Here is a 23,335-nt window from a genome sequence, read left to right on the forward strand (position 1 = left end):
ACCCTTGGAATACTGAACACCTTCGGTATTATTACAAATAGTCAGACCGCTACCCAGGAGCATCTTGACTTAGCTAAATTTTTGTTTAATATTTAGCTAAGGGAAGCTACCCGACGGGTACTACCCCACTTTTGTACGCTGATCAATCAGCTATCAATGAAACGAGGAATTATTCAAACCATTGTTACCAAGTCTAGCACTGAGGGCAACTGGCAACGCCAGCGATCGTCAGCGGACCTCGTCCGCTACGAGGTGCACTTGGACCAATTTTAATTCCTTTAATGTGTCATTGATTGACAAAAGCAAAATGTAACTCAAAGTACTAACGGTACAAACACATGGGGCAAACACAAACTCAAAATTTCATATTATTCAGCAAAACATTACAAAATGGCATGCCTCAACGGCTACAAAAGAAACAAAGTTGAAAAATCGGGAGCGGTCCAAACTGGCCTCAGGGGTGGCCTTCGACATCTTCTGCTTCGGCAGGCGGCGGCACGACCGCTCGACTCGTCTGATCGGATCCTCGCGCTGTCGGACTTGGAGTCTCGATGGTGCCATCCGCACGGGTGTGCGCCGCCAGGAAACCAGCGCGCGACACCTCCGATGGGGTGGGGTTGGGAGTCTGCTGGGACCCTTCCGCCGGATGCGCACCACTTTCCCCGCTACCTGACCGGGCACCTCCCGCTGGAGCGGCCACGCCGTCTCTCTCCGTGGGGGTACTCTTGGCTGGCGGCGCATCAGGCTGCGACGCTTTGGCGAAGTCGATGGCACCCTTCCGCTTCAGCATATCTATGTTTGCCAGGGCCCCGGCCTTCGCCGACTCGGTCATCGCCTTCTTAAACTCCGCAGACCGCTTGAATGCCTCGACAGCGGCTGCCGCAGCGGTATTCCCTTCAGCTCTCAGACGAGCAACCTCACCTTCTAACCGCTTCAACTCCGTCACCCTGGCGGCGGACTCCCGCTGTACGATAATAAGTTTTTTGTCCTTGGCGGCAATCCGCTCCTCCAGCAACGCAACGTCCCGCTCCAACTTGGAGACGCGGTCATTCCTCTCCAAGTCACGCTCGATGGCCACGCGAAGCTTACCGCGGGCATCGGCAAGGTCACACTCTGCCTTAGCCAGGCGCCGCTCTGCCTCTGCCAGCTTCTCCTTCTCCTCCGCCAACTCCCTCTGGAGACCTTGAATTTCCTCCCGCAGCTCCCCCTCGACCATGGGCTGCTTCGACGCCGCCACAAACATGTCGTGCAGTCCCGCAGATATTTGCCCAAACGCCAGGTTGAAGGGCGATTGGTCAATTGTTGTCGGGCGTGAGATACCCGCTAGGCCGCCGAACCCTATCCGTTCGCATAGGTGGAAGAGAAATTCCCGCTCCCCATCTGTCATGAACGGTGCGTACTCGGCAAACGAGTCTAGCTCGCTGGCGACGGGCTCTTCTCCCTCCCCCACAACAGTCTTCGACGGAGCTCCTCGGGCCCTCTTCTGTCGGCGCGAGCCGATCACCTCCACGTCCTCCCCCTCTTCCTCGTCAGGGGAGTCAGCCTGCCGACGTTTTCTCTCCGGCGCCCTCTGGTTCCCGGCGGCAGTCTTCGTCACCCTCACCGGCGGTTCCTCCCTTGCTGCAATGACAGTATCCGCCGGCGGCACCACCTTTTCCTTTTGGGGGCCACGCCTGTTGGCGGGCATCCGATCTTTCTGCTGCCCAGCCGCAGCGCCTCCCTTCTTCCCGCCAGCCACTGGGACCCCCGCCTGCACTACCGGCAGGCCATCCTCACCAAGATGGGAGTGGTGCGGCATTGGCAGCACTACCGGAACCTCCGACTGGCTCAGCGCCAGTGTCTCGGGGTTCACCAGCGTCTGTTGGGCCGCCAGCCCCTCGGCGTACATGGTCTCCAGAAAATTGTCCACCTCGGCGCGGTGCATTGCTTTTTCGAAAGCGTCGCGGCTCGACTTATTTCCTGGCGGAGTTTCTGGGAAAATACACATAAGCCAGTCAGTCTCGGCTACTTATTACAAAGGAAACATCGGTCTGACGGAAATTTCTTACCAACGGAGCGAGTAAGTTTCTGGTCGACTAGCAACTCCCAGCCAGTCAGAAGTCTAAAGTCCAGCAGGTTACGGTTCCGCCAACAGCCTCTGATACGAGCAATGCGACACTCCTCCTCCCGCGTTAGGTTGTACCGCAGTCCCGCTGCACAAACACAAGTGGATTAGTAAGAATACAAAGCCTTCAAGATAAAAACCCCGCCGGCTACCGCCAGCGGAAATTGGTCACCAACCTCGGATAGGTTGGAATTCCGACTTAATCCTAAACGTCGGCCCTTCTTCGTTCGCTCCAGCCTGGTACTCCCATCCCTCCGTGGCGACACAGAAGGTCCCCCGCCAATAGGACATTGAATCCCTTAGGTTTTCTATCAGCTTCGGTGCTCCCTGACGGCGGCTCAGGTTCACTTGCCCTCTGCAACCCTGGCGCTTCAAGTACACCAGCTCGTAGAAGTGAAGCACTTCCGCCACGGTAGGCCCCTCGCACCCGGACAACCGCCACAAGGAGTTCATCGCCAGCAGCAGACGCCACATGTTGGGACAAACCTGACCGAACGCAAGGCCGAATTCACACACCAGGATTTGCAGATTCGGCACCAGCGGTAATGTCACTCCTTGGCGGAGTATCGCTTCGTGAACGGCCGCAAATCCCACCGGGAGAATTGACGCCTTCTCATCCGCAGTCGGCGGGCGCAGCTTCACAGAGCCCGGCAGCCGGAACGTCCGCTTCATCTTGCTAACAGCGGCAAGAGTCATCCGCCCTCCCGCCTCGTCGACGGGGGTGCCATCCCGGAGGAACCACGCGGAGTCAGCGTCCTCCCCCGCTGTTTCCTCATCCCCAGCGGATCCGCTGGCGGCACTGTTGCTCGCCAAGCGCTCGTCGCGCCTAGCTTTGGCCGCCGCCACCTCACCCGCCTTAGAGCTCTCCGGACGTGACGTACGACCCATGGCTATTGCCCAAGGTATGGTCTGTAGCGGCTCAACCTCTAGCGGTTCCGGCAGTGAGGTTCCTGCATGGGCAGACGGACGCAACGAGTCAATAAATATCCTATCCGCCGCGCTGAACGACACGTCAGACCCGGAATCCTCACTGCTCGATATCTCTATGACTTTAGCCATCCCAAACCCTAAAACCCACACCAGTTAGCACAAACACAGATCTAGCCTATTCTTACATCAGTTATCGACAAGAACATCAGTCACAGTTTACCCAGAAATCACAAAAACAGGAACAAATAACCAACAAACACTGAACCCAGATTCGACCATCTAGCAAACCCAGAAATCCCAACTGTCAAAAACACCAAAACCCATCCCCCAAAGCCCACTTTACACACTCAGAACACCCCAAATTCACAAAACCCAGAAAACTGACAACAACAATTAAGTACATAGAAATTCAATGGAACAGGGATAAGATTCAGAGAACCAACCTTACTGATGAAACCTTTGCTGTGATTGCAAGCGCTTGTCCTCACCAATAGAAACCTCGTTCCCAAGACCCGGTGACTCCACAGCTTTCGCCCCGCAGAACTCTATTCGCAAATCGCAGAGAGCTTGAAGACGACGACTCGGGTTTGAAGTTTTCACAAAGTGTCAAATCTCGCTAAGGTTCCCCCCCCCTTTTATGTCAACATCAACGCGTTCTAGGCCGTCCGCTAAAATACGACATCACACACCAGCCGTACACGTGTCACCACTTTTCACTTACTCTCCGGATTAACCGAGGCGTCGCCTCGGTTACGAAATCCATCATTACTATCATTAATGGCGAGAAGACGGCTACGCTTAGGGGACAGGCCTGCGCACGCTAACCCTCTACGGGTTCAACACGTGTCAACCACCACCAGACGAAGCGTCTGGTGGGAGCAACCATTTGGGAAGAGTTCCCCAATCGTCAGAAGTCTCCGCTGAGCGAAACCCCGCCAGCGGAACTTTTCCCTTGTCATCTGCCAAGTGACGAAGTTTCCGCTGAGCGAAACCCCGCCAGCGGAACTTCTCACTTGTCGTCTGCCAAGTGACGAAGTCTCCGCTGAGCGAAACCTCGCCAGCGGAACTTCTCACTTGTCCTCTGCCAAGTGACGAAGTCTCCGCTGAGCGAAACCCCGCCAGCGGAACTTCTCACTTGTCATCCGCCAAGTGACGGAGTCTCCGCTGAGCGAAACCCCGCCAGCGGAACTTCTCCCTTGCCATCCTGCAAGCTGGGCATCTTCCGCTATGAACCTCTAGCGGAACCTCCTTTTCAGCTTGCTAGCTGCGTATGTTGTTCAGCACTATCGCTCTACAAAATACCGCTAGGCACGCCTACCGGACGCTGCTTTCTACTGCATTTAGCGGGGGGATATCCGCCAAACGGCGAATCCCGAGGCCACGCCTCACTCTGACAACGACCGCCACGCGGCGTTACCGTCAGACCGTCCCTACGGGACACGGGGACTTGTCAACAGTCTACGACGGCCCTGATCAGGCACGTTGACCCCCGTCATTTGGGTCCTAAAGCTTGGGCTCGCTACCCAACACCCTCTGCTCCGTGCAGCTCCCCCTCAACAAACAATTTTCCGACCATCCGGAGGTCTATCTTAGCCGGGGAGTGGGGGACTCCCTGGGGGGCCTAGCAGGGGCCCACCCGAAAGGGTATAAAGCGTTTGCTCAGTAAAACCAACGGTTGACAACGCACTGACGCTAATTATGCTCTTGCAAGTCTAGCGGAAGAAAACGCTTCAAACCGCCGAACAACTCCCCAACCAAGATTGCCCTCCTTGACTGGGGACTTGGGGGACTTGTACATACATGTACATTTGCAAGCATAATTAGCTCTAATGGGCTACGCTCATTCTACCGCCAAAGGTACTAATTCCAACCAAAGGAATGACATGCAGACACACCGCCAGGCGGGCTACAGCCCCAACGTCGGACCACCTCCAGATCGCCGCCGACGCGCCGCCACGCGCCGCGCCTAGATGGCATCAGAAGCTTCTGAAACTGGGAACTGAAGCATATCAGTCCCACATCGAAAACAAAGAGAAGATCAACCTCTTCATCACCTATAAAAGGTCCTCTCCTCTCTCCTCATTAATTACGCATTCAATACTTACCTACTGTTACTTTGTCAACATAAATACATTGACTAACTTAGGCATCGGAGAGTTGAAGACCGCCCAACGCGGTCTCCCTCTGACGCCCTTTGTATTTTACTTGACAGGTAGCGGAGGCTTTGAGAACGTCACAAGTATCGATCCGCCCACCGGATCAGCGTTAACAAAGGTTCAGCTACCGCCGAACTTTTAGACATTAACATATACAATGCAGCATATTCATCGCTTCTAGAATAGATTTCAGTCAAATTAGCAATTTCCAAATTGTCTACCAAAACAACTCCTCCTTTCCTAACACCAAATTAAAAGGTCGTCAGAATAGATGAAGACACTGCATATGATCTCCAGTTACGACTAAAACATGAAAAATGGAAACCGGCCTGCAGCATTTTGTTACCTCAGAGTGTTGAGATGTTTCTCAAAAGTTTGAGCCAAGGAAGTGTCATTGCCAAAGTCATGGAAGGCTCCCAATATCCCTATTCTTTTTCCACTAAGTCCGTCGCGCCTGAGAAACTGTGCATAACCACCTTTGGGAATGAACTTTGATGTCTCAATTGTTGCAATGTCATTGTGGTCGATCCCTGCTATGGCATCAAGAACATAAGCAGCATCTGCTACTGTCCTACAAATTGGCCTGCTCGATCACAACCCCAAGAAATGAGTGATGAAAACTACGCAACCTGATTTTGTCATGGCCATAGGAAAAGGAATTGTACTAATTATGAATCGACATATTGATATATATTATCATCACTTACATACCCAACAGTATCCTGTCTTAGAGAAATTGGGACAACCCCTGCTCGACTAGTAAGACCGACTGTTGGTTTGAGGCCCACAACTGAGTTCAAACTTGATGGACATAAGATTGAACCACTTGTCTCGGTACCTAATGACACCGCTACCAGATTTGCTGCGACTGATATTGCTGAACCGCTGCTTGAGCCGCAAGGCTCTGAGAATGTGTAAGGGTTCTGCAATGCACGTACTCTTATATTCAGTTTTATGGCTTGAGGTATGTATTGTTTCAGCTTATCCCAGAATTATTTATTTACATGATTTGAAATATTTGTCAGCGTACCTAATATATTATGTTGTTAGAAAGAGTAATGATCTAGCCATATATCTATCATATTATTCAAAGATCAAAGAAACATGTATATTTCGAAATGTATCATCTGTCCGAACTAGGCATATACGAGATTATGGAAGCTATAATTATATAGGGACATTAATCAACGCACCAAGCCATAACCGCCTCTGGCGCTCCAACCAGAGGGGGTTTTAGTAGACCTAAAATGTGACCACTCGCTCAAGCTAGCCTTTCCCAAAATGATAGCCCCTGCTTTCCGCAACTTCTCCACCACGCCGGCATCACGAGGCACGACAGATCCAAACAGCGCAAAGGAGCCGGCGGTGGTGTTCATCTTATCCTTGGTTGCAATGTTGTCCTTGACCAGAATAGGAATGCCATGCAACTTAGAGAGTAGTGACACTGGTGCCTTGGTCCTGCGCTCGTAGTCAGCCTTGTCGGCAAGGTGAAGCGCATCTGGATTGACTTCTAGGACTCCTTTGAGAACCGGGTTCAGTTTTCGGATTTGGGCAAGGTAATATTGAACAAGTTGCCTCGAGGTGAGTTGGTTGTGCTTGAAAGCGAGCTGGAGATCGTCTATGGTGGCTTCTTTGAGTGAGAGTCTGCGGGCTGCGAATGTCTCTGGAAGAGATGACAATGTGAAGAGAAGCAATAAGCATGAGATGTGAGGGAATTTCGCCATGGCAGTGGATGAGGAAATTATCATTTCTTGTACTGGTTTGAGCTAGATTAGTGTGAAATGTGTAATACAAAATAACCAAATGTTATCCGTCTTTGGGTTTCTGATTTAGTGGGGAACTGAGGTAGACCACCATGAGAACAATAGTGTCGCTGACCATACAGGTCGACACATCTTTCTTTCGGTGCTGTTACTTTACAAAAGAATATGTCATAGGCGGCAATGAATTAAAAGGCGCGCCTTGAGGCGTTAAAGGCGTAAGGCGCTGCTGAAATTGAGTGTGCTTTGCTATCGAGGCGATCAGGCGCCGAAGGAGCAAAAAGCTGGTCTGAAGGCGTCCAAAAAGAAAATTTTAGCTTGGCACGCGGCCAGAGTTTTATGCTAGCTTGGCTAATGGTAAGCACCAATGGCAGTTCATGGGTAAATCTCAGTCTGGGAGGGAAATTCAAAAGGTGCACTCTGTAAATGGAGGAGTGCCAGTGTTGTAGGGTAGGTAAAACAGGGACTCTCACCTTATGCTTTTTGATCCATACATGGAGAAGCTCTCATGTTATTAGTTTTCAAGTGGCCACATGGAATTCGAAACCTGTTTCTCAGCTTTTCTCTGCTGATGACCTTTGCAACAAGCTGATATTATGAGGGAATGTCTTAATAGTTTTTATTTGTATATCTTAGATTCCAAATTTCCTGCTAGTTCTACTACTCGGAAAGTTGTCCTCTATGGTGCTCAAATGTTGTCGAGGGCGCATCATCAAGTGTCAAGTGAGCAATCTGAGATTGTAAAACACTTCAATTCACTGAATTAACGATAAATGATACACAAGGAGAGTCCATTATGGTTCAGTATTCACCAATTCCCATCAGGTAGCTAATTTAATTGAATCAAGTGGTTTGGCCATTTGGTCAATAAGCTCAAAACAAACTTGGAGTTGCCAAGAGCTTAAACTGCCCATGTGCTATTGAGTTCATATCAACAGATTTAACAAAACCAATTGGACAAATTGGATTAAATAGGCTCAATACTTTCAATCCTAGAACAATAATCCAAAATCAAACAAAGAGAGAGAGAAAACTCAACAGCAAAAAAAGATAAGAACCCCAAAGAAATCAAAAACCAAGAAGCAAATAAGAGTGTTATCTGGGCTCAGATATATGAACATATTCGTACTCCCGGACCACAAAAGGTCTCATAGAGCTGGGATTATCATTTATCATCATCGCAAATCCACAACAAAAATAACACCCAAATATCAAAACAAAAAACCCCATCTTATAAATCAATCAAAATTGCAGAGAAGAAGAGAGTTCAGAGGGAGACGGCGCTCAGGGTTTTTGGAAGAGGAGGAGGAGAGTATGTGACGGCCACTGGTGAGGGTTTAAGCCTTTAAGAAGGCAATCGAGGTATGCTTGATTTACTACTTTAACCCTCGACATTGAGTAAATGGCAATCGAAGTCAGGCCCATTACCCATTATCATAAGAGATTAAACCTTTTGTTTTGGTGCACATAAGAGATTTATGCGAACCCTTTGATCTCTTTTTTGGAAAAATTATTCAATAGCCCAGAATTTTTGATAATCTAACTAGTTCATGTGGCACTATCTTGATGACGATTGGTTGATTTTATAAGTTCTTTTGTTTTCCCATGCATGCACGTGTAGGCGTTCTGGTTGTCGGCATTGTTTCAGACTTACAATACCCGAATAATACACGTATTGAACTATATTTTAAAAATATCTCCGTACTTAATATTTTTGAAAAGACTCGTTAAATTTTCAAAAACTCCAAAAGTATTATACACAAATTTTTTTTTACATGTTTTTCCATATTTACATATATTATTAAACAAAAATTAATATAAGCTTAATTTTTTTTTTTTAATGATTCATGTCCCATATTTTACTAACTATGGTCTCGGTCCACACTGCAATTACTCTTCTTTCGGCTTAAGGGTGTTTTTCACCATTGTTCTCTTCTCTTTCACTAATGTTTTCTACCTCTTTTTTTTTTAACCTTTGCATTTCATTCACTGCTTTGCAAAGCTGGTCAATCACTGTTCCACCGCCTTCATTGGTTAATGATAACACCGACAATGTGATTGAGGATCTTTGGCCAAAAAAAAAAAAAAAGACAATGTGATTGAGGAAGATTAAGTACAAAAGAAGGTTATAGGAATTTTTTTTTTTTTTTGAGATAATAAGAACTTTCTATAAATAGGCATTAAGAACTCATATTTCTTTATTATATATATTAAGATAAATAGGAACTCATATTTTGATAGATCAAACTACTATTTTATAAATAAGATTCGATTTAACATATCATAAATTCAAATTAAATAGAAGCTGTATGAAAATGTTATTTTACTAGACATCGATAAGTATAGTCTCATGTAAATATAGCCTACTAAGAATGACAAACAAACATATATGATCACTTGCAAGAAGTAAATTTGCAGGTGACTTTGCCATAGCCTGAATTAGCCCTGATGAACCTCAAGGCTGTATAGAGGACATTCCTCTCGGAACCCATCAATCCCGAATTCATATGCTGCACAACAGCAATGGTATTGTAAGGAAATTGAAGACTGTTGTAGGAGTTGAGAAAGGCAGTGATGCCTTCCCTTAGGAGAGTCCTATAAGGGTCTCCTCTTCCCTGTAGGCCGTGCCACAATGTTAGGTCAGTCCCATATCTTCTTGCTGCAAGCAATCCGAAAACAACAGCTACCTTTGTGTCTGGATTCACTGCCCTCCAGTAGCATTTGTACTCTGGCCTTGTCCAACTCCTGGAAAAATCACACCCAACATTGTTGTCAGCAAGAGGCTTGGGAATCAAATAGTTGGCCTCTTAAAACAGTATGACAACTACTTTTCCAAGCATCAAATCCATAGTCAATCTAGTGTAGTAAGAGGCCTTTTCAGTCTAGCGTATATGGTCAAAAAAGTGATGAATTCGTAACACTTATTACCGACATGTGAGTGGAATAAAAACCCACGGTTCCAATAAAACTTGGTATTGAAGACTAAACTCTATATCAAAATCCCCAATTTTGGACTCCTAACTATTTCATGTGTTTGTGTGTGTGTATATATATATATATATATATATATATATAAAGCCATGTTAGCTACCACATTATTTGATTAATGAACTCATGGATTGGACCTCTAGTATTAATGGACCCAACTAAAAATGAAGAACTCACTGATGTGGGCATGCTGTGAGTTCCAAGAAGGGCACTGGTGGCATTGGTGGTAGCGGTGGCAGTGGAGGCAATGGTGGCAAGTGAGGCATCGGCGGCAATGGAGCAATTGGGGGAAGCCTGAAAGGTGGAGGACTGGCTGGCGTTACTTGTCTAGGCGGTGCCGGTGTTACAGGAGCAGGCACAGGATTAGATGACTTTGGGCAAAATGACATAGGCTGAGCAGGCTGAGTGAGCAAAGAGTCCACAGCATACATTCCCATGCCAAACATCGTAAACACAAGTTTAAGACTCTGAGCAGGGCCAGCAGGAATCCCACATGAGCCTTGCCCTGAGCTTAAAACCTTGGCATAACAGCCGCTCAAATCTGGTGTCCCGTCAAATTGCATAGCATAGTTCCCAAACCAGTTGGTAGTCTCCTCCCTTGACAATGTTACTTGGCCATTACTGTCACTACATGCCACTTGTACTTTAATTCCTGCAACAAAAAATGCAATCAAATAATTAAACTTCTAGGATAATTAAATGAATAGAGAATGTAAAATTACTAAATGGTTGGAGATTGTGGATCTGACCATAGATTGGATAATCAAAGAGGGACCTTTCACCATCTTTGCATTGGTCACAGAAGACTGTGCCACTGACCACGGTATTTGCTTGAGCTCCATCAATGGCTGCCAAAACCAGAACTAGTAATGCTGCTGTAGAAATGAAAACCTGAAGAGAACCCATGAGAGTTGGAGAGAGGCTCTAAATGGGTCTGCAGAGAAAGAGAAAGGATTGGTGTATAAGAATGTACTGATGAATACTAGCATTTAATAGTCAGAAGTAGAATTTTTTTTAGCCCTATATCCAACTTCCAACTGCCTACATTTATTATGTACTGATGATTAGGAAGACCATGATTTTCAATCTAAAAGCTGCAAACAGTACGGATATACATTTAAGACTGGTGCTAAGAGTTTAATATACTTGATTTGAATTAGGACTGAGGTAGGCAAACCAAACTCTTGTAGGCCTATTAATTAGTTCAGTAATATGCTAATTATTTCCCAAGCTGTTTTATTGGTCTAGGATTTAGTTAGCATAAACTTGCTTGTTTATACTATTGCAATCCATATATCCCAAGATTTGAGTTAGAAGAAGAAAAGAAAATGAACTCTTAATAACTCCTTGTACATCGATCATTCCTGAAACCACTCTGTACAAATGACTTTCAAATGACTACTCATTACTTGTTTTGATCACTCAATCCAAACGAAGCATGAGTTGAATCCACTGAAATCTTAAAATGGTGTGAAGGGTGTTCGTCATTTCACCCGATTATAATCACATTATAAGCCGGAAATGTAGATGATATCCCATTTTTATTTACGTGCATTACTACTGATTTGATGAAATAAACATCTTTGTCTATCATGGACCAACCTTTTTTTTTTTGGTCTGATATCATGGACCAACCTTGATGTTCTAAATCTGGATCTCGAAATTGATGTGCATATGGAGACTTCAGAGTTCAAACCCTTCATGGCCCTCAGATATAAGTGCAGGCAGAGTTTTAGTTTGAACGTAACGACTTTGTCACTCATACACGGGCATTAGCAAAAGAGAGCAATGAGGGGCAAGCATAGTGCCATTTGTAACTTGGTCCAGATTGAATTTCAAGGCAAAAGCCATTTATTAGAGATGGCATACATGAATTTCCTTTCAAGATTTTACTGGTGGGGAGTTGTAGTTGGCCGTCCAAGTAGCCAAAACATTAAATTGATGAGAAGGAGAAGAACTCAAGGATATGGGGGTTTTTGAATAAGAGGTTAAAAGGCAGCCAGCCTAGACATAGAGAATGGACTCTCTTTAATGTTCTTCAACAACAATGTCTGCACAAATATGGGTTTTCTCTTCACATTTCAGCTGGACATTTCTCGTGTCCCCACTCAAAGGCTGATGTGCTAGCTAGTTTGGTGTGTACAGATACAACCACGTGAAGGGAGTGAACTTGTGTTTTCTCTATAGCCTCCAGATCCTCTACAGTGAGGAAGCCAAACAATATATACATGTAGTATGTATTAGAATAAACTTAAGTACTGATCTTGTTTGATGGATAAAACTTGGCCAATTTGTGTACAAAATATTGGTGGAATTGGTTTGTCCGTTCCAAATTATACTCAAATTCCGAACAATTCCGCCATATTTTATCCCAAATTCCAAAAGTTGTCCATGTACCTGAACTCCGAAAACCTAGTCTCATCCAAAACAAGGGACTTGGACAAGTTTGGAGTCCAAACCTTGGGCTGAAGATGTGCGGTTCAAGTATTAGGATCGCAGCTTAGGGTATAGAGATCATAGTAGGTTATTACAAAATCTTACATCTAAAGTTCGAGAGTTCAACATTCAAGTCTTGTCTAATCCAATTACTTTTTACCCCAAAACACAGGATAACAACATGGTAATTATTAAAAGTTTTTTAATCCCAATATGAACGTAACATGACATAGTAAGTTACGGAGTAAATAACATGTCACCCTCCGTTAAAACTGACCAACATCTATTTTGTCCTTTGTATTATACGTAACAATCTATCACCAAAGGTTTATCAAATGTTGCGAATTGGAACCCCTTCCCTCATCTTTGTCATTTGACTTTCTTCTCACTAATTCATGTCCCACACTCAGATTGTGAACCCTCCATACTCGATCTTTATAATACCCCAAATTACAAATTTTTCTAGTCTTGTGCTATGAAACAGTCTCAACTCTCAAGATCTTCATTTTAATTTAGAAACCCCAAAGTTCTCTTGAGGAATACAACTTAAAGTTCAAAGTGTAAACTGAAACATTGAGATAGTTGAAGGGTTCATCTACGCTGAGATTAACATATTGACAATCAAGTATGCATTGGTAACTAAGTTAGCTTAATCTTGAGCTAGTCTACGACTGTTGATCACACCAATGGCGATCAACTTCTCACAGCCATTGATGTCTCTGTATAATTACCTTTCTGCATTTGCATGGTAAGTAGAAGAAACAAGGGGAACAGACGGAGCTGTGAAGGTAGTGAGAATATGGTAGATTAACAAGGAGGGGTATGTAGGGTGGGAGGGTAGAAGAAGACAGTAGAGAATTAGAAATTATGGGTATGACCGATGCGGCTGGGTTAAGGTGTAGAGAGTCTCTCACATGAGTTCAACTCGTACAGAATCCAGCCAATCTTGAAATTTCTCACATAAGTTCCAACTAGTACAGAATCTAGCCAATCTTAAAATTTGAAGTTCAGAAAGCTTGAAGGATTTGCCATGACACATTCGTAATTCTAGTTGGGAAAATATTTGCTGACAAATTTATTATATCTACTATTATAATTAGTTAATCTACATTTGATGTACTGATACATTAGCGTACATAAAATTAGTTAGATGTCATAAAAAAATAAAATAAAAAAAATAAAAATAAAAACTAGTTAGAATCGTTAGATAGCAATGCCGAAATAATAACAGTCTGGGATCGGACTATCGCGCTAAATGAACATGAGAATACTTGTAAGGATGGCACATGGCCACATGTATTGCAGATCACACCAGTTCATCACTACTTGTACTCGCTGCCTGGTGCCAGTTGTGTGTCCTTTGCCCCCATTTTGTTTGAATCAAGATTCCAAAATATATAAATCATTATGCCTCCCCAAGATTCTGAAATCTCACATTTACAAGATCCTGAACAGTTATTCCTATCCAAACCAGATATCATGTATAACTTGCTCAAAACTACCTTCCGGCGATGGAACCAACACAGACCCATAACCTAAACGACATATAAATAATCACACATCACTCTACGACAGTGCATTCAGCAACTCTTCATCAACCACACATCCAAAACCAAGAAAACACCAAGAAAGCATTGCATGTGGAAGCACAAAAGAAAATGATCTGGACAATTATCCAACGAACATACCACAATTCCACGTTAACTTAACGATCAAAAATAATTATCAGAGTCACAGTGTTTCTCAATCTCAATACAACATACAAAACAAAGTCCTATAGGCAAAACTAGTATACTTGAAAACCTACCAAAAAAACTGTTTTTAAGTTGAATGTATAGCATTAGCGACATAGCATAAATATAAAAAAGAAACTGAAAAATCAACAGCCTCATGGAATCAGCAGATCAAGCAACTTGGGACTTGTTCCCTCTAACATCATATTTCTAAGCTCCTCTTCAGTTCTCATTAACATTCTCATTCTCCGGTTCTGGTTCCTCAGAATTGCTGCTCCTACTCTCATCGTTTCCAGCACTACACTCAAAGAAAACAATTTAGTTTCAGAGTGGTAAGAGAACCTGAAAATTAGCACAAAAATGATTCCATGTACACAAGAACAAGCAAAGACCTTGAACATAATCAACTTGAATATCTAACATCTACAGATGCATAAGTATATACAATACATTTCCCCTTTGGTGTTACATTTTGCAGGTGACAGGGTTAGGTTCCTTTGTTCCTAAGTTTGTGTTCTCAAAACGCTTAAGAATGAACATGCAATCACAAATATTACAACACACAAATGTAGGTAGGTTCTAGGGCCCTTCAGGATATGTAACAACTATCAAGTTGAGAATACAAACCAAATAATAGGGCCTTCTACCAAATAGAATACAAATACATTATAGACAGCATGAACAGAATTCTTCAAAACAGGACCGCAATACCTCACAGTTCAAAATGCTTCCTTTTGAATTTAAAATGGAACATTAAAAAACGCAGCTTATTGCTTAGCAAAGTAATACAGAAACACCAACAGAAAACACTGCAGCTTATTGCTTGTTATATGATACAAAAACACCTCCTAACAAGCATCATTTCTCCTACAATATTCAAAAAGTATAGACACAAATGAGCATCACTTCTCTTGCAATATTCAAAAAGTTAACGTAAAAGATGTAAGTAGTAGGGTTCCATCAAACAAAACTTCCACTAGCTAACTGAAACCAATTATAACTAAAATGCACCTCTTTAACTGGCAATTTGCTGACAGAAACCATGCATACGAAGTACTAAAAGCATCAACCTTTACAATTAAGCATCCTAAAGATGATCAATTTATATAAACAATCAATCATATAACTGAAGCAGCATACCTCTGAGGACGAGCCTCAGCCTCAGCCTCCGCCTCAGCCACAACAGGTTTCCTCCAAGCTCCCACGGTGCGGTCACCAGAGCGCCCATTTCCCATCCCAAAACTCCTCTTCCCAAAAGACTCCCCTTCGGCAGCCACAGCCTCCTTCTCCTTAAGTTTCACAGACTCAAGCTGCTCGTCAATCTTCTTCCAATCCTGCCCCTTCTCTGCCAAAACCTCCTCTCTCGGCCTGGCGGCCCCAAACGGGTTCGAACCCCTGGGCCTTGGTGCTGCCGCCACATCCTCAGGCACCGCCACCGGAGAGGTTTCATTGCTCACAACAGGCAGAGTAACAGGCAATGTCCTCGGCTGCAAATTGAGCCTCGGCCTCCCAGTACTCTCCATCCCACCATTACTCTCCTCCCTCTTCCTTCCCCAACTCTCCGAATCCGCACCGCCACCGTTCGAATTGAACCCTAACCCTACCTTCCTCTCCCTTTCAAACCCACCCCCACCGTTACTCTCCTCCCTCTTCCTCCCCCAGCTCTCCGAATCAGCACCGCCGCCATTCGATGCAAACCCAACCTTCCTCTCCCGCTCAAACCCACCGCCGGAGCCGCCGTATCTCCTTCCCTCCGACGAAAACGAGCTCTTGTTCGAGACCCAGCTGTCAGATTCATCCGCCTTCGACTGGGACCCAAAGAACCCTCCTTTCTCCCTCCTCTCAAACCCATTCCCCGCCGCCGATTTCTTCCCGGCGCCCCAGTCGTCGGCCTCATCCGCCCGCGACGGCCCATCTCTCTCTCCTCCTTCTTTCCCCCCAAACCCTCCTCCTCCTTCCCTCCTCTGACTCCCCCACTTCGAACTCGAATCCTCGCGGTTCCCCCGATCGCCGCCGTAGCTCTTGAACCCGCCGCCAATCCGGTTCCGTTCGAGCTCCTCGGCGGTCCGCTCGCGCGGGCCGGTCGGGAGAACCAACCGATCCTCGTGGGTCAGGCCCACGGGCTCGGCGGGCTTGGGCCCGCCGAAGGTGGAGAACTCGGCGAGGCTGACCTTCTGGCCCTTGTTCTTCTTCTTCGGCTTCGCGGCGGCGGCGGAGAGAGAGGGGAAGTCGGCGAGGGGCTGCTGCGTTTCCATCTTGGTCTGTTGTTGTTCCAGCTCGGCTTCGTGCTCTTCGGCGTCGAGGGCCCACGCGCCGGGCTTGGCCCAAGGAGACGACACTGTTGCCGCCATGGTTGCGTTTGCTAGGTGAAAAGCTGTCTCTGGTGTTTTTTGGCTCTTTGAGATTTCTGCGATTTGTGTTTTGGGGATGCGTTGGTTTGAAGCGAAGGAAGGGGGTTTGTATTTATAGGTAGGGATGGGGATTTGATCCGACGGTCCAGAATGGATTCCCAATCAGATAGGGAATCTGGCTTTGATCGTAAAAAAGAGTTGAGAGGAAAAACTTAACACGAAAGTAATTGAGGGGTTTGTAACAGTAGATGAAGATCCTTCACTACCATTTTTTTTTTTTTTCGAAATCCTTCACTACCATTTTTATGGTCGTGATTAGCGAATTAGTAACCGAGTTGGAGATGATTTTTCACTTCAGTTGTGATTAACGAATTCTCACATGAAATAAGATTAGTGTAACAAGATCAAAAACTTAAAAAGAGTTGCATACAAGATGTACAATGCCAAGCGGTAGCTGCGGAGTAATTGGCCAGTATGCCTCTTGGTTCTGTTCTGATAACGCGCTATTGACTGATGATACATAAAAAAGAATCAGACTATGAAGGGAGAAGAGATCAAATTCACTCATACATCAACAAGAATCAGGGACAGAAACTGCAAGCATCCATATGTGCATATACCAATAGCCGTCATAGACAGATTGGACATTGCCAATATCACAGCAAATGTCTCTGCGCCACTGGTATATTGATACAGCACTGCAACCCCTTTTCCTGAGCCGATGATGATTCAGAGTCGGCACTGAGAGTGGTTCCACAAGCACACATCGGTAATCAACAAGCGTCCGGTTGAAGGTCTCATCAGTTGGCTTGTGAAGAAAGCCACATCAAATTAATCTCTGATAATCACCCTAAGGAGACACCTAGAAGAAACAAGGAACTCTATAAACACTCTCAAAGGGCCGCCCTATTGACACCCGACGCATTGCTCTCTACATCCTGTCAACTACTTTCCTTTACTTTCTCACTTTGACCTAAAATTTCATATTTTCCAAAAAAAAAAAAAAAAAAAAAAAAAACAAATATATAAAAAGACCTGCCATGGCTAGCTAGCCTAGCCTAGCCTAAGAACATGGCAAAAACTAAGGGAGGGAAGAGGTGTCTAGATATTTGAAGTTGTAATGAGCTATGTGCTAGGTGTCAACTAACTCAAGTCACAGCGCATCATTGCTAGGATTCCATTCTCAAGATGACCGCTGCTGATGAATGGGTATATTACGGTTCAAGAAAATCTGAATCGTGTAAAGCAATCAAATCTTCATCTTCTGAAGCCTTCATTGAATCTCCACTAATGTACCATGTTACAGTTCCTGTTACAAAGAGCAGAACTACTGTAAGCTATAGTCAAAACTCAATAAGAAGATCTGAAGATACACCGAACACTTCAAAAACACTGAAAAAGCATTTTCAGGTAGCAAATATAAGCAAAGGAAGCGACTATCACAGCTAACTGTAAGTGTAAATTTTCCCTTTATTCAAATGACAATGTAACATTCCACCAGATAAGAAAAACTACCATTCCAGTCCTTTTTTATTTTTCCATAAGGTACTCAACCGTAGAAGCAGTTACAATTAAGATGGGATAATCCAAGTACATGCTTGGGGCACAGGGTGTTATAGATTATATCTTTTTTCCGATTAAGAGGCAACTAAATATCTTGCACTATTGGGATCAAATATAGAATCATTAGACTCAAAACAATCTTCTTGAAGAGACGCTCAAAACTGAAATTGACATTATGCTTTTGGTCAAGAAAAGATAAAAACACTCACACGCACGCGCGCGCGCACGTGTGCTTGTACTCCTATGTTTAACTCTTCGTTTTTGAGATGAATTATCAATTATCAATGTTACCATGTTGCAGGATGTACTAAGAGAATAAAGAGCAAAAGAATACAACTGTGAACCTTAGACAACAAAGTCCATTCTATATTTCTATACCTTGCGGAGGAGGTGGTTCCTGATCTCTGGTGGCATGGAGTATAATGGTTCCTGACAGTACAGTAATGAATCCACAAATTTCAGAGGCTATGCTGCTTGCGTCCTGACCAGACCAATCCTGCAGAATATAGAAGGAAATGTGCAATCAGAATCCTAAGTCTGTAGTTGCTAGCAAAACAAGTAAAGAATCAAAGCACCAGAAGGAATCAGAAGGAAACCCCAGCATATGGATCAAGCAACTTACCTTGAACATTATTACACTAGCAATAATGGTCAGAGTTGTGAACATCACATAATATACTGGAGCAACAATAGTTGCACTGAAGGTATCCAAAGCCTGAAACGAAGAATTCATGAACATCAGTGATATGAGACTTAGGTGCTTAAGCAGAATAGCATCTGACCAGTGCGTGATACATAAGCTTAAGTTGTCAACAAACTGGAATCAAAATTGGCCAAAATGTATGCCATCTGAGGGGAAACCAGCACCTGCAGGCATTAGTGGCTAGTGGCTAGTTAGACCCCACTTAAATTCAACATATATATACATATAAATATGTATTATATATATAGTTAAATATCCCTTCTAAAGAACAGATAGGTCTCACCTACGGACTGCTACTTCATAGCCTTATGTGGCACCAACATGTAAGGAAACTCCTAAGAAGAATGGAGGGGCCCAGATCAATGAACCAGGGTTCAATTCTTCTGCTAAGAAGAACAAACAAGCAGTCAACCCTCCTGTTGTTACTACTATTACTACTACTACTACTACTACCACGCCTAAGAGGTTCGACAATCTAAAGGAAATAGGACTCAAAGAGTCAATGGACCTGCTTCTATGACTAGGGGTAGTAAGGCTGATTCAACCTGCTGGTCAAGGTAATATTGCAAGGGAGCTATACCAACCTCCTCATCCATATGAAGTCGATCAATTAGAGTTCCCAGGACCAGAGCTTAGGTCTTTCCTTATGACTTATCCAAAGCTGCAGAAATTTTTGATGAACTTCTTGCTGCGAAGCCAGCTCAATCCCCAGTGTTATACAAAGACTTGCCTAAGCTGAAGGGGAAGAAGTTTTGCAAATTGCACAAAATGGACGGGCATCACACAAAATATTGTGTTCAGCTCACTTCTCCAAACATGGTTTGATCAAGGCAAAATTGCAGGACAAAGAGAAGAAAAGCCTCTGAAGACTGACACTGAACCATTCGCTGAGGTCAACATGGTGGTGGAACTCAACTGGCCAAGAAAAAAAAAACAATCCAAGAAAAAAGAGAGTGGATTTTACTACCACCGGCTCATCCAGGCCGGAAACTGGGCCTCCTGTCAGAACACTAAAATCTTTAGGAGACGGGAAATTCTAGCAAATAGCTACATAAGTACAGTGGGCAAGAGGGGGTTCAAATTCCAGATCAGATGGGAGCAAACCATGAGCCTAACCATTCCAACTATCCTCTTCTTGGTAAGTGTGTGTGTATATATATATACATATTATGATTGAACTTTCGTAATTTGACTAAGTTTCAAACTTGTCACAAATGAATGTCTGTGTGCTTGATCTAATGCAATTATAAGTACAAGAAATAGGGAAGTCAAAAACACACAATGCATCATTTTCCTCTCCTTTAGGGAAGGAGAAACACATTGTGGTCAGAAGGTAACAAATAGGCAGAACATGATCTGAGAAAAAAAAAAATTGGAAATGCATCTCAGGTAGAGCACAGATATCTGGTACAAGATTAGTATTACTACACAAAATGCTAATGACAATAGTCTTGCAGGAAGGGGGCAGCATTAATAGCTGACTACTGACCTTGTTGAGGTAATTCAACTGTGTAACGACGCAGATTACTGCAACGGTCAGAAAAAACCAAGTCTGAGGATAAGCTATTTGACTTACTCCCTCAAGAGTAAGCTTTATTGCAATTCCAATGGCCTTTATGCTTACAACCTGAAGCAGCAGAACACAGCTAAGCATCTAAACAAAACATGATACATAAAGGAACAAAGCGCCTATGTACTTGGCAAACAAGAGAAGCATATTTACCGTCAGTGAACCCATCAAAGAACAGATTCCCAAGTAGACTAGTATGTTTGTTAGCCCATGGCGAGGTTCAAAATGCAAAACCAAAGCTAATACCAGGGAAAGTGTAGCTGCGACGTAAATTAGAAAGGCTGTTGGTAGGAAAGGAAAACAAAAAAAGTGTTAATAACAACCCCATTCAAGTTTTATGACAACTAGTATTGAAGACAGAAAACAAAGCGAGTATATAGTCATAAACCTGGTTGAGTCGCAAGAGTCCATATTTCCAGTACAGAACTCAGAGTATGCTCCTGAGGCGCATGGATCACAATAACCACTGATCCCACAATGCACGTAACACATCCCACAATCCCCATTTTCTGCAGCCTTTCCTTCAACAAGAAGTGCGCCAAGACAGCACTAGACAAATCCAACAAAACACTCGAGTCACTAAACAAACTTCCTCCCATCACAAATCACCACAGAAATGACCTCGAAAACACATCTCACACTCACCTGACTATTATACTCAATGCACCAAGTGGAGTTACAAGAACTGCCGGCGCATATACATAAGCAATGAAATTCGCAACCTCTCCAACAATCACTACCGAAATTGCGAAAATTCAACACCAAAAAATCAATACCTCATATCCTCTAATCCTATATAAATGAGTAACAGAAAAATTGGCAAGAGCTAAACTTACTGGTGATCATGCCCGCCCACCATAATGGCTCTAACAAATAAGTATATCCCCCAACGCCTACACAACTCAAACCAGAGAATTTCCATCAATCCCCAAACACTAGAATAATCCTAAAAATTGAAACTTTTGATAAAATCTTTGCAATTCAGTCCAATTTTTCGGAATCTTAAAAGGCGAAAAAAGGAGCTGAAATTGAAATTGAAATTGAAATCGAAAAGAAATAGGACCTGCTCGAGTTCCGGCGGCGGCGGCGCGCTTGAGGCCTTTCTTCTTCAAGATGAAGCTGCAGCCTATGAAGGCGCTGGAGGCCATGGCTAGTATCAGACCTATCGAATTCTCTGACACCCCCATCTCTCTCTCTCTCTCTCTCTTTCCCGCCAACCAGAATTGAACAGGTGGCGCGCTTTCTCTCTCTCTCTCACACTCTCTCTGTGAAATTGTAATGGCAGCTCTGAAGATTCCAGAGCGAGAGAGAGAGGGAGAGAAGGATCGGGTATTGAATTTTCCGGTGTCGTTTTGTCGGAAGTTTCCGGTGGAGGGGAAGAATCGCCTGTTTCGCGTGCTGATTGGTTAAGTTGGATTCTCTCTCTCTCTCTCACTTGTTTTCTAATATTTCTGGAGGGACGGTGTCGGAATGACGATGTTGCCCCTATCACATGCAAAGGTGCGGTCTCTTTGACTCTTTTGCGTAGCTGGAACAGCGTACGTGATTGAAAACCGTGGCGGTGACGTGTATTTGTTTTGTTTTGGCCGGCAGCTCCGCCTCCACCACCACCACCCAATACGGTGGCAGCACTCATTTTCGGTGTCGACAAAGACTTCTTCTATTTTTTTTTTTTTTTTTTTGAGAATGATGAACAAAGATTTTTAGATGACATAAAGATAAGGGTCCTTGACCAAATACCCAATTTTAAGGCAAAGTACTCCCACTTACTCTACTAAAAAAAATTTATTCTCATTTACCCAATTTAAGCTCAAATGACAACTTTATCCTCAGCCTATTTAATAAATTACAGACTCTCTCTCTCTCTCTCTCTCTCTCTCTCTCTCACACACACACACACACACACACTGGCGCGCACGCACACACACACACTTCAATCTTAATCTCCGATCGGCAGTGTGCTGGCTCAGTGGCCGTCGCCTTCGACCATGAGGATCCTTCGGGCGAGAAGCTACATGCGCCGTCGAAATAGGCAGTGAACTTATCGTTGCTCCGGTCGAGCTTGTAGCCGGTGACTGGATGACGTCGTAGGGCCACCGGGAATCGTCATCGGCGGTGGCTCTGAAGAACGGTGATTGTTCTGGTTTGAATTAGCAATTCCGACCGGAGCTCTGCAAAAAATGGTGAGTCTCTGATCGCTTCACTTTACATGATCGTTTTCGCATAGGCCGCACCTTAGATCTGATTCAAATCCTTTAGTTTTTTGTGCGAATTCCTCATTGTTTGATCAACTGTGTCAATTGTAGTGACAGTGTTGGAATTCATTAGGCTCTGTTTGGTTGATTTGAATTCTATGGCTGCTCGATTTTTGATTTGATATCGGCAATCAGCCTGAGCAATTGTAACTTGAATTTCGGTGAGATCTTGTGTTGATTGTCGTCGATTCTGAGTTGTTATGTAGATTCTAATCAATGATGAGAAGATTTGGAGTTTTGAATTGGCACTGATAGGTCTTCCTTTCCGAGTTGAAATCAAGGTAATGTTGTTAAATTCCCTTTTCTTTAATATTACTTGTTCTCTGTGGGATCAGATCTCTATTCTAATTGTTTTGTTTTGAATTGTGTTTCTAATATTTTAATTGAAATCTTCTTGGTTCAGAGGAAACTGGCTCAAAGAACAGAGAGAGTAAAATCTAGGGATCTACATCCAACGGAAAATTGGTTGAAGACTGCCTAATATCATTTGTATTTTGTAGATCATGAAATTGTTGCAAATGCTTGACTTAGCATTTTGTTTTTCTATTTTGCCTATTTTTACCATACCAGCATATATGAGTATCATGCATATGTAAGCGTTTATGTGTGCTGAAGAAAGGAGAGCTTCATATCATTTTTAGTTGTGAATTGATATATTTTGTACTTTCTAATAACAATGTCGGAGCAATAATATCGTGAAACATGGGTCAATAAAAAGTTATTGGGGAGTAATAAAATCTTTATTAGAGGGCAATAAAAAGTTTATTGGGGGGGGGGGCACTAAAA

The 23,335-nt window shown here is 44.0% G+C and overlaps 4 protein-coding genes, 1 long non-coding RNA gene and 1 other non-coding gene across 12 annotated transcripts; 1 reads left to right on the forward strand and 5 right to left on the reverse strand.

Annotated features, from left to right (window-relative positions):
- Positions 1-400: 400 nt before the first annotated feature.
- Positions 401-7,378, reverse strand: LOC133736051 (probable amidase At4g34880). Its single transcript, XM_062163491.1, has 5 exons — positions 6,384-7,378; positions 5,902-6,113; positions 5,537-5,773; positions 5,347-5,430; positions 401-407 (listed from the first exon to the last, which is right to left on the reverse strand). Exons 1-5 carry the CDS (start codon positions 6,936-6,938, stop codon positions 401-403), a joined length of 1,095 nt encoding a protein of 364 aa, XP_062019475.1. The 5' UTR covers positions 6,939-7,378.
- A 669-nt stretch (positions 7,379-8,047) lies between these two features.
- LOC133741581 (small nucleolar RNA snoR69Y) lies at positions 8,048-8,136 on the reverse strand. Its single transcript, XR_009862025.1, has one exon. It is a non-coding gene; the product is annotated as a small nucleolar RNA snoR69Y (small nucleolar RNA).
- Positions 8,137-9,114: 978 nt separating this feature from the next.
- LOC133735618 (protodermal factor 1) lies at positions 9,115-10,900 on the reverse strand. The gene is made up of 3 exons (XM_062163020.1): positions 10,688-10,900; positions 10,116-10,590; positions 9,115-9,695 (listed from the first exon to the last, which is right to left on the reverse strand). The coding sequence occupies exons 1-3, from the start codon at positions 10,842-10,844 to the stop codon at positions 9,344-9,346; spliced, it is 984 nt and encodes a 327-aa protein (XP_062019004.1). The 5' UTR covers positions 10,845-10,900; the 3' UTR covers positions 9,115-9,343.
- A 3,145-nt stretch (positions 10,901-14,045) lies between these two features.
- Positions 14,046-16,558, reverse strand: LOC133735616 (eukaryotic translation initiation factor 4B3). Its single transcript, XM_062163016.1, has 2 exons — positions 15,248-16,558; positions 14,046-14,405 (listed from the first exon to the last, which is right to left on the reverse strand). Exons 1-2 carry the CDS (start codon positions 16,456-16,458, stop codon positions 14,330-14,332), a joined length of 1,287 nt encoding a protein of 428 aa, XP_062019000.1. The 5' UTR covers positions 16,459-16,558; the 3' UTR covers positions 14,046-14,329.
- Positions 16,559-16,848: 290 nt separating this feature from the next.
- On the reverse strand, positions 16,849-21,730 carry LOC133735617 (probable magnesium transporter NIPA6). Of its 7 annotated transcripts, none has more exons than XR_009859167.1 (11): positions 21,358-21,730; positions 21,131-21,187; positions 20,940-21,030; positions 20,683-20,843; positions 20,448-20,575; positions 20,214-20,351; positions 19,233-19,723; positions 19,008-19,107; positions 18,817-18,888; positions 18,644-18,736; positions 18,491-18,517 (listed from the first exon to the last, which is right to left on the reverse strand). XR_009859167.1 is itself a non-coding variant. In XM_062163017.1 (9 exons), exons 1-9 carry the CDS (start codon positions 21,479-21,481, stop codon positions 17,673-17,675), a joined length of 1,005 nt encoding a protein of 334 aa, XP_062019001.1. In that variant the 5' UTR covers positions 21,482-21,729; the 3' UTR covers positions 16,849-17,672. The 7 variants fall into 7 exon arrangements, 2 of the variants coding, with proteins under 2 accessions (XP_062019001.1, XP_062019003.1); XR_009859166.1 differs by having other exon boundaries at positions 18,494-18,517; positions 19,309-19,723; XM_062163017.1 differs by lacking the exons at positions 18,817-18,888; positions 19,008-19,107; positions 19,233-19,723 and adding an exon at positions 16,849-17,767 and having other exon boundaries at positions 18,400-18,517; positions 21,358-21,729.
- Positions 21,731-22,223: 493 nt separating this feature from the next.
- On the forward strand, positions 22,224-23,189 carry LOC133735620 (uncharacterized). Its single transcript, XR_009859180.1, has 3 exons — positions 22,224-22,477; positions 22,756-22,830; positions 22,953-23,189. It is a non-coding gene; the product is annotated as an uncharacterized LOC133735620 (long non-coding RNA).
- The last annotated feature ends 146 nt before the right edge of the window (positions 23,190-23,335 follow it).

The sequence above is a fragment of the Rosa rugosa genome, chromosome 3, assembly GCF_958449725.1.
Source record: "Rosa rugosa chromosome 3, drRosRugo1.1, whole genome shotgun sequence".
In the NCBI taxonomy this organism is placed as follows: Eukaryota; Viridiplantae; Streptophyta; class Magnoliopsida; order Rosales; family Rosaceae; genus Rosa; species Rosa rugosa.

Coding starts and splice junctions, on each gene's coding strand:
- LOC133736051 (XM_062163491.1), bottom strand. CDS start 6,938: ATGATAATTTCCTCATCCACTGCCATGGCGAAATTCCCTCACATCTCA. Junction 6,114..6,383: donor CCAGAGGCGGTTATGGCTTG/GTGCGTTGATTA, acceptor CGTGCATTGCAG/AACCCTTACACATTCTCAGA. Junction 5,431..5,536: donor AAACATCTCAACACTCTGAG/GTAACAAAATGC, acceptor ATTTGGTGTTAG/GAAAGGAGGAGTTGTTTTGG.
- LOC133735618 (XM_062163020.1), bottom strand. CDS start 10,844: ATGGGTTCTCTTCAGGTTTTCATTTCTACAGCAGCATTACTAGTTCTG. Junction 10,591..10,687: donor CTTTGATTATCCAATCTATG/GTCAGATCCACA, acceptor TTTTTGTTGCAG/GAATTAAAGTACAAGTGGCA. Junction 9,696..10,115: donor CTCACAGCATGCCCACATCA/GTGAGTTCTTCA, acceptor TGATTTTTCCAG/GAGTTGGACAAGGCCAGAGT.
- LOC133735617 (XM_062163017.1), bottom strand. CDS start 21,481: ATGGGGGTGTCAGAGAATTCGATAGGTCTGATACTAGCCATGGCCTCC. Junction 21,188..21,357: donor CGCCGCCGGAACTCGAGCAG/GTCCTATTTCTT, acceptor TGAGTTGTGTAG/GCGTTGGGGGATATACTTAT. Junction 18,737..20,213: donor AGTTGAATTACCTCAACAAG/GTCAGTAGTCAG, acceptor TCTTCGTTTCAG/GCTTTGGATACCTTCAGTGC.
- LOC133735616 (XM_062163016.1), bottom strand. CDS start 16,458: ATGGCGGCAACAGTGTCGTCTCCTTGGGCCAAGCCCGGCGCGTGGGCC. Junction 14,406..15,247: donor GCTGAGGCTCGTCCTCAGAG/GTATGCTGCTTC, acceptor CTTTGAGTGTAG/TGCTGGAAACGATGAGAGTA.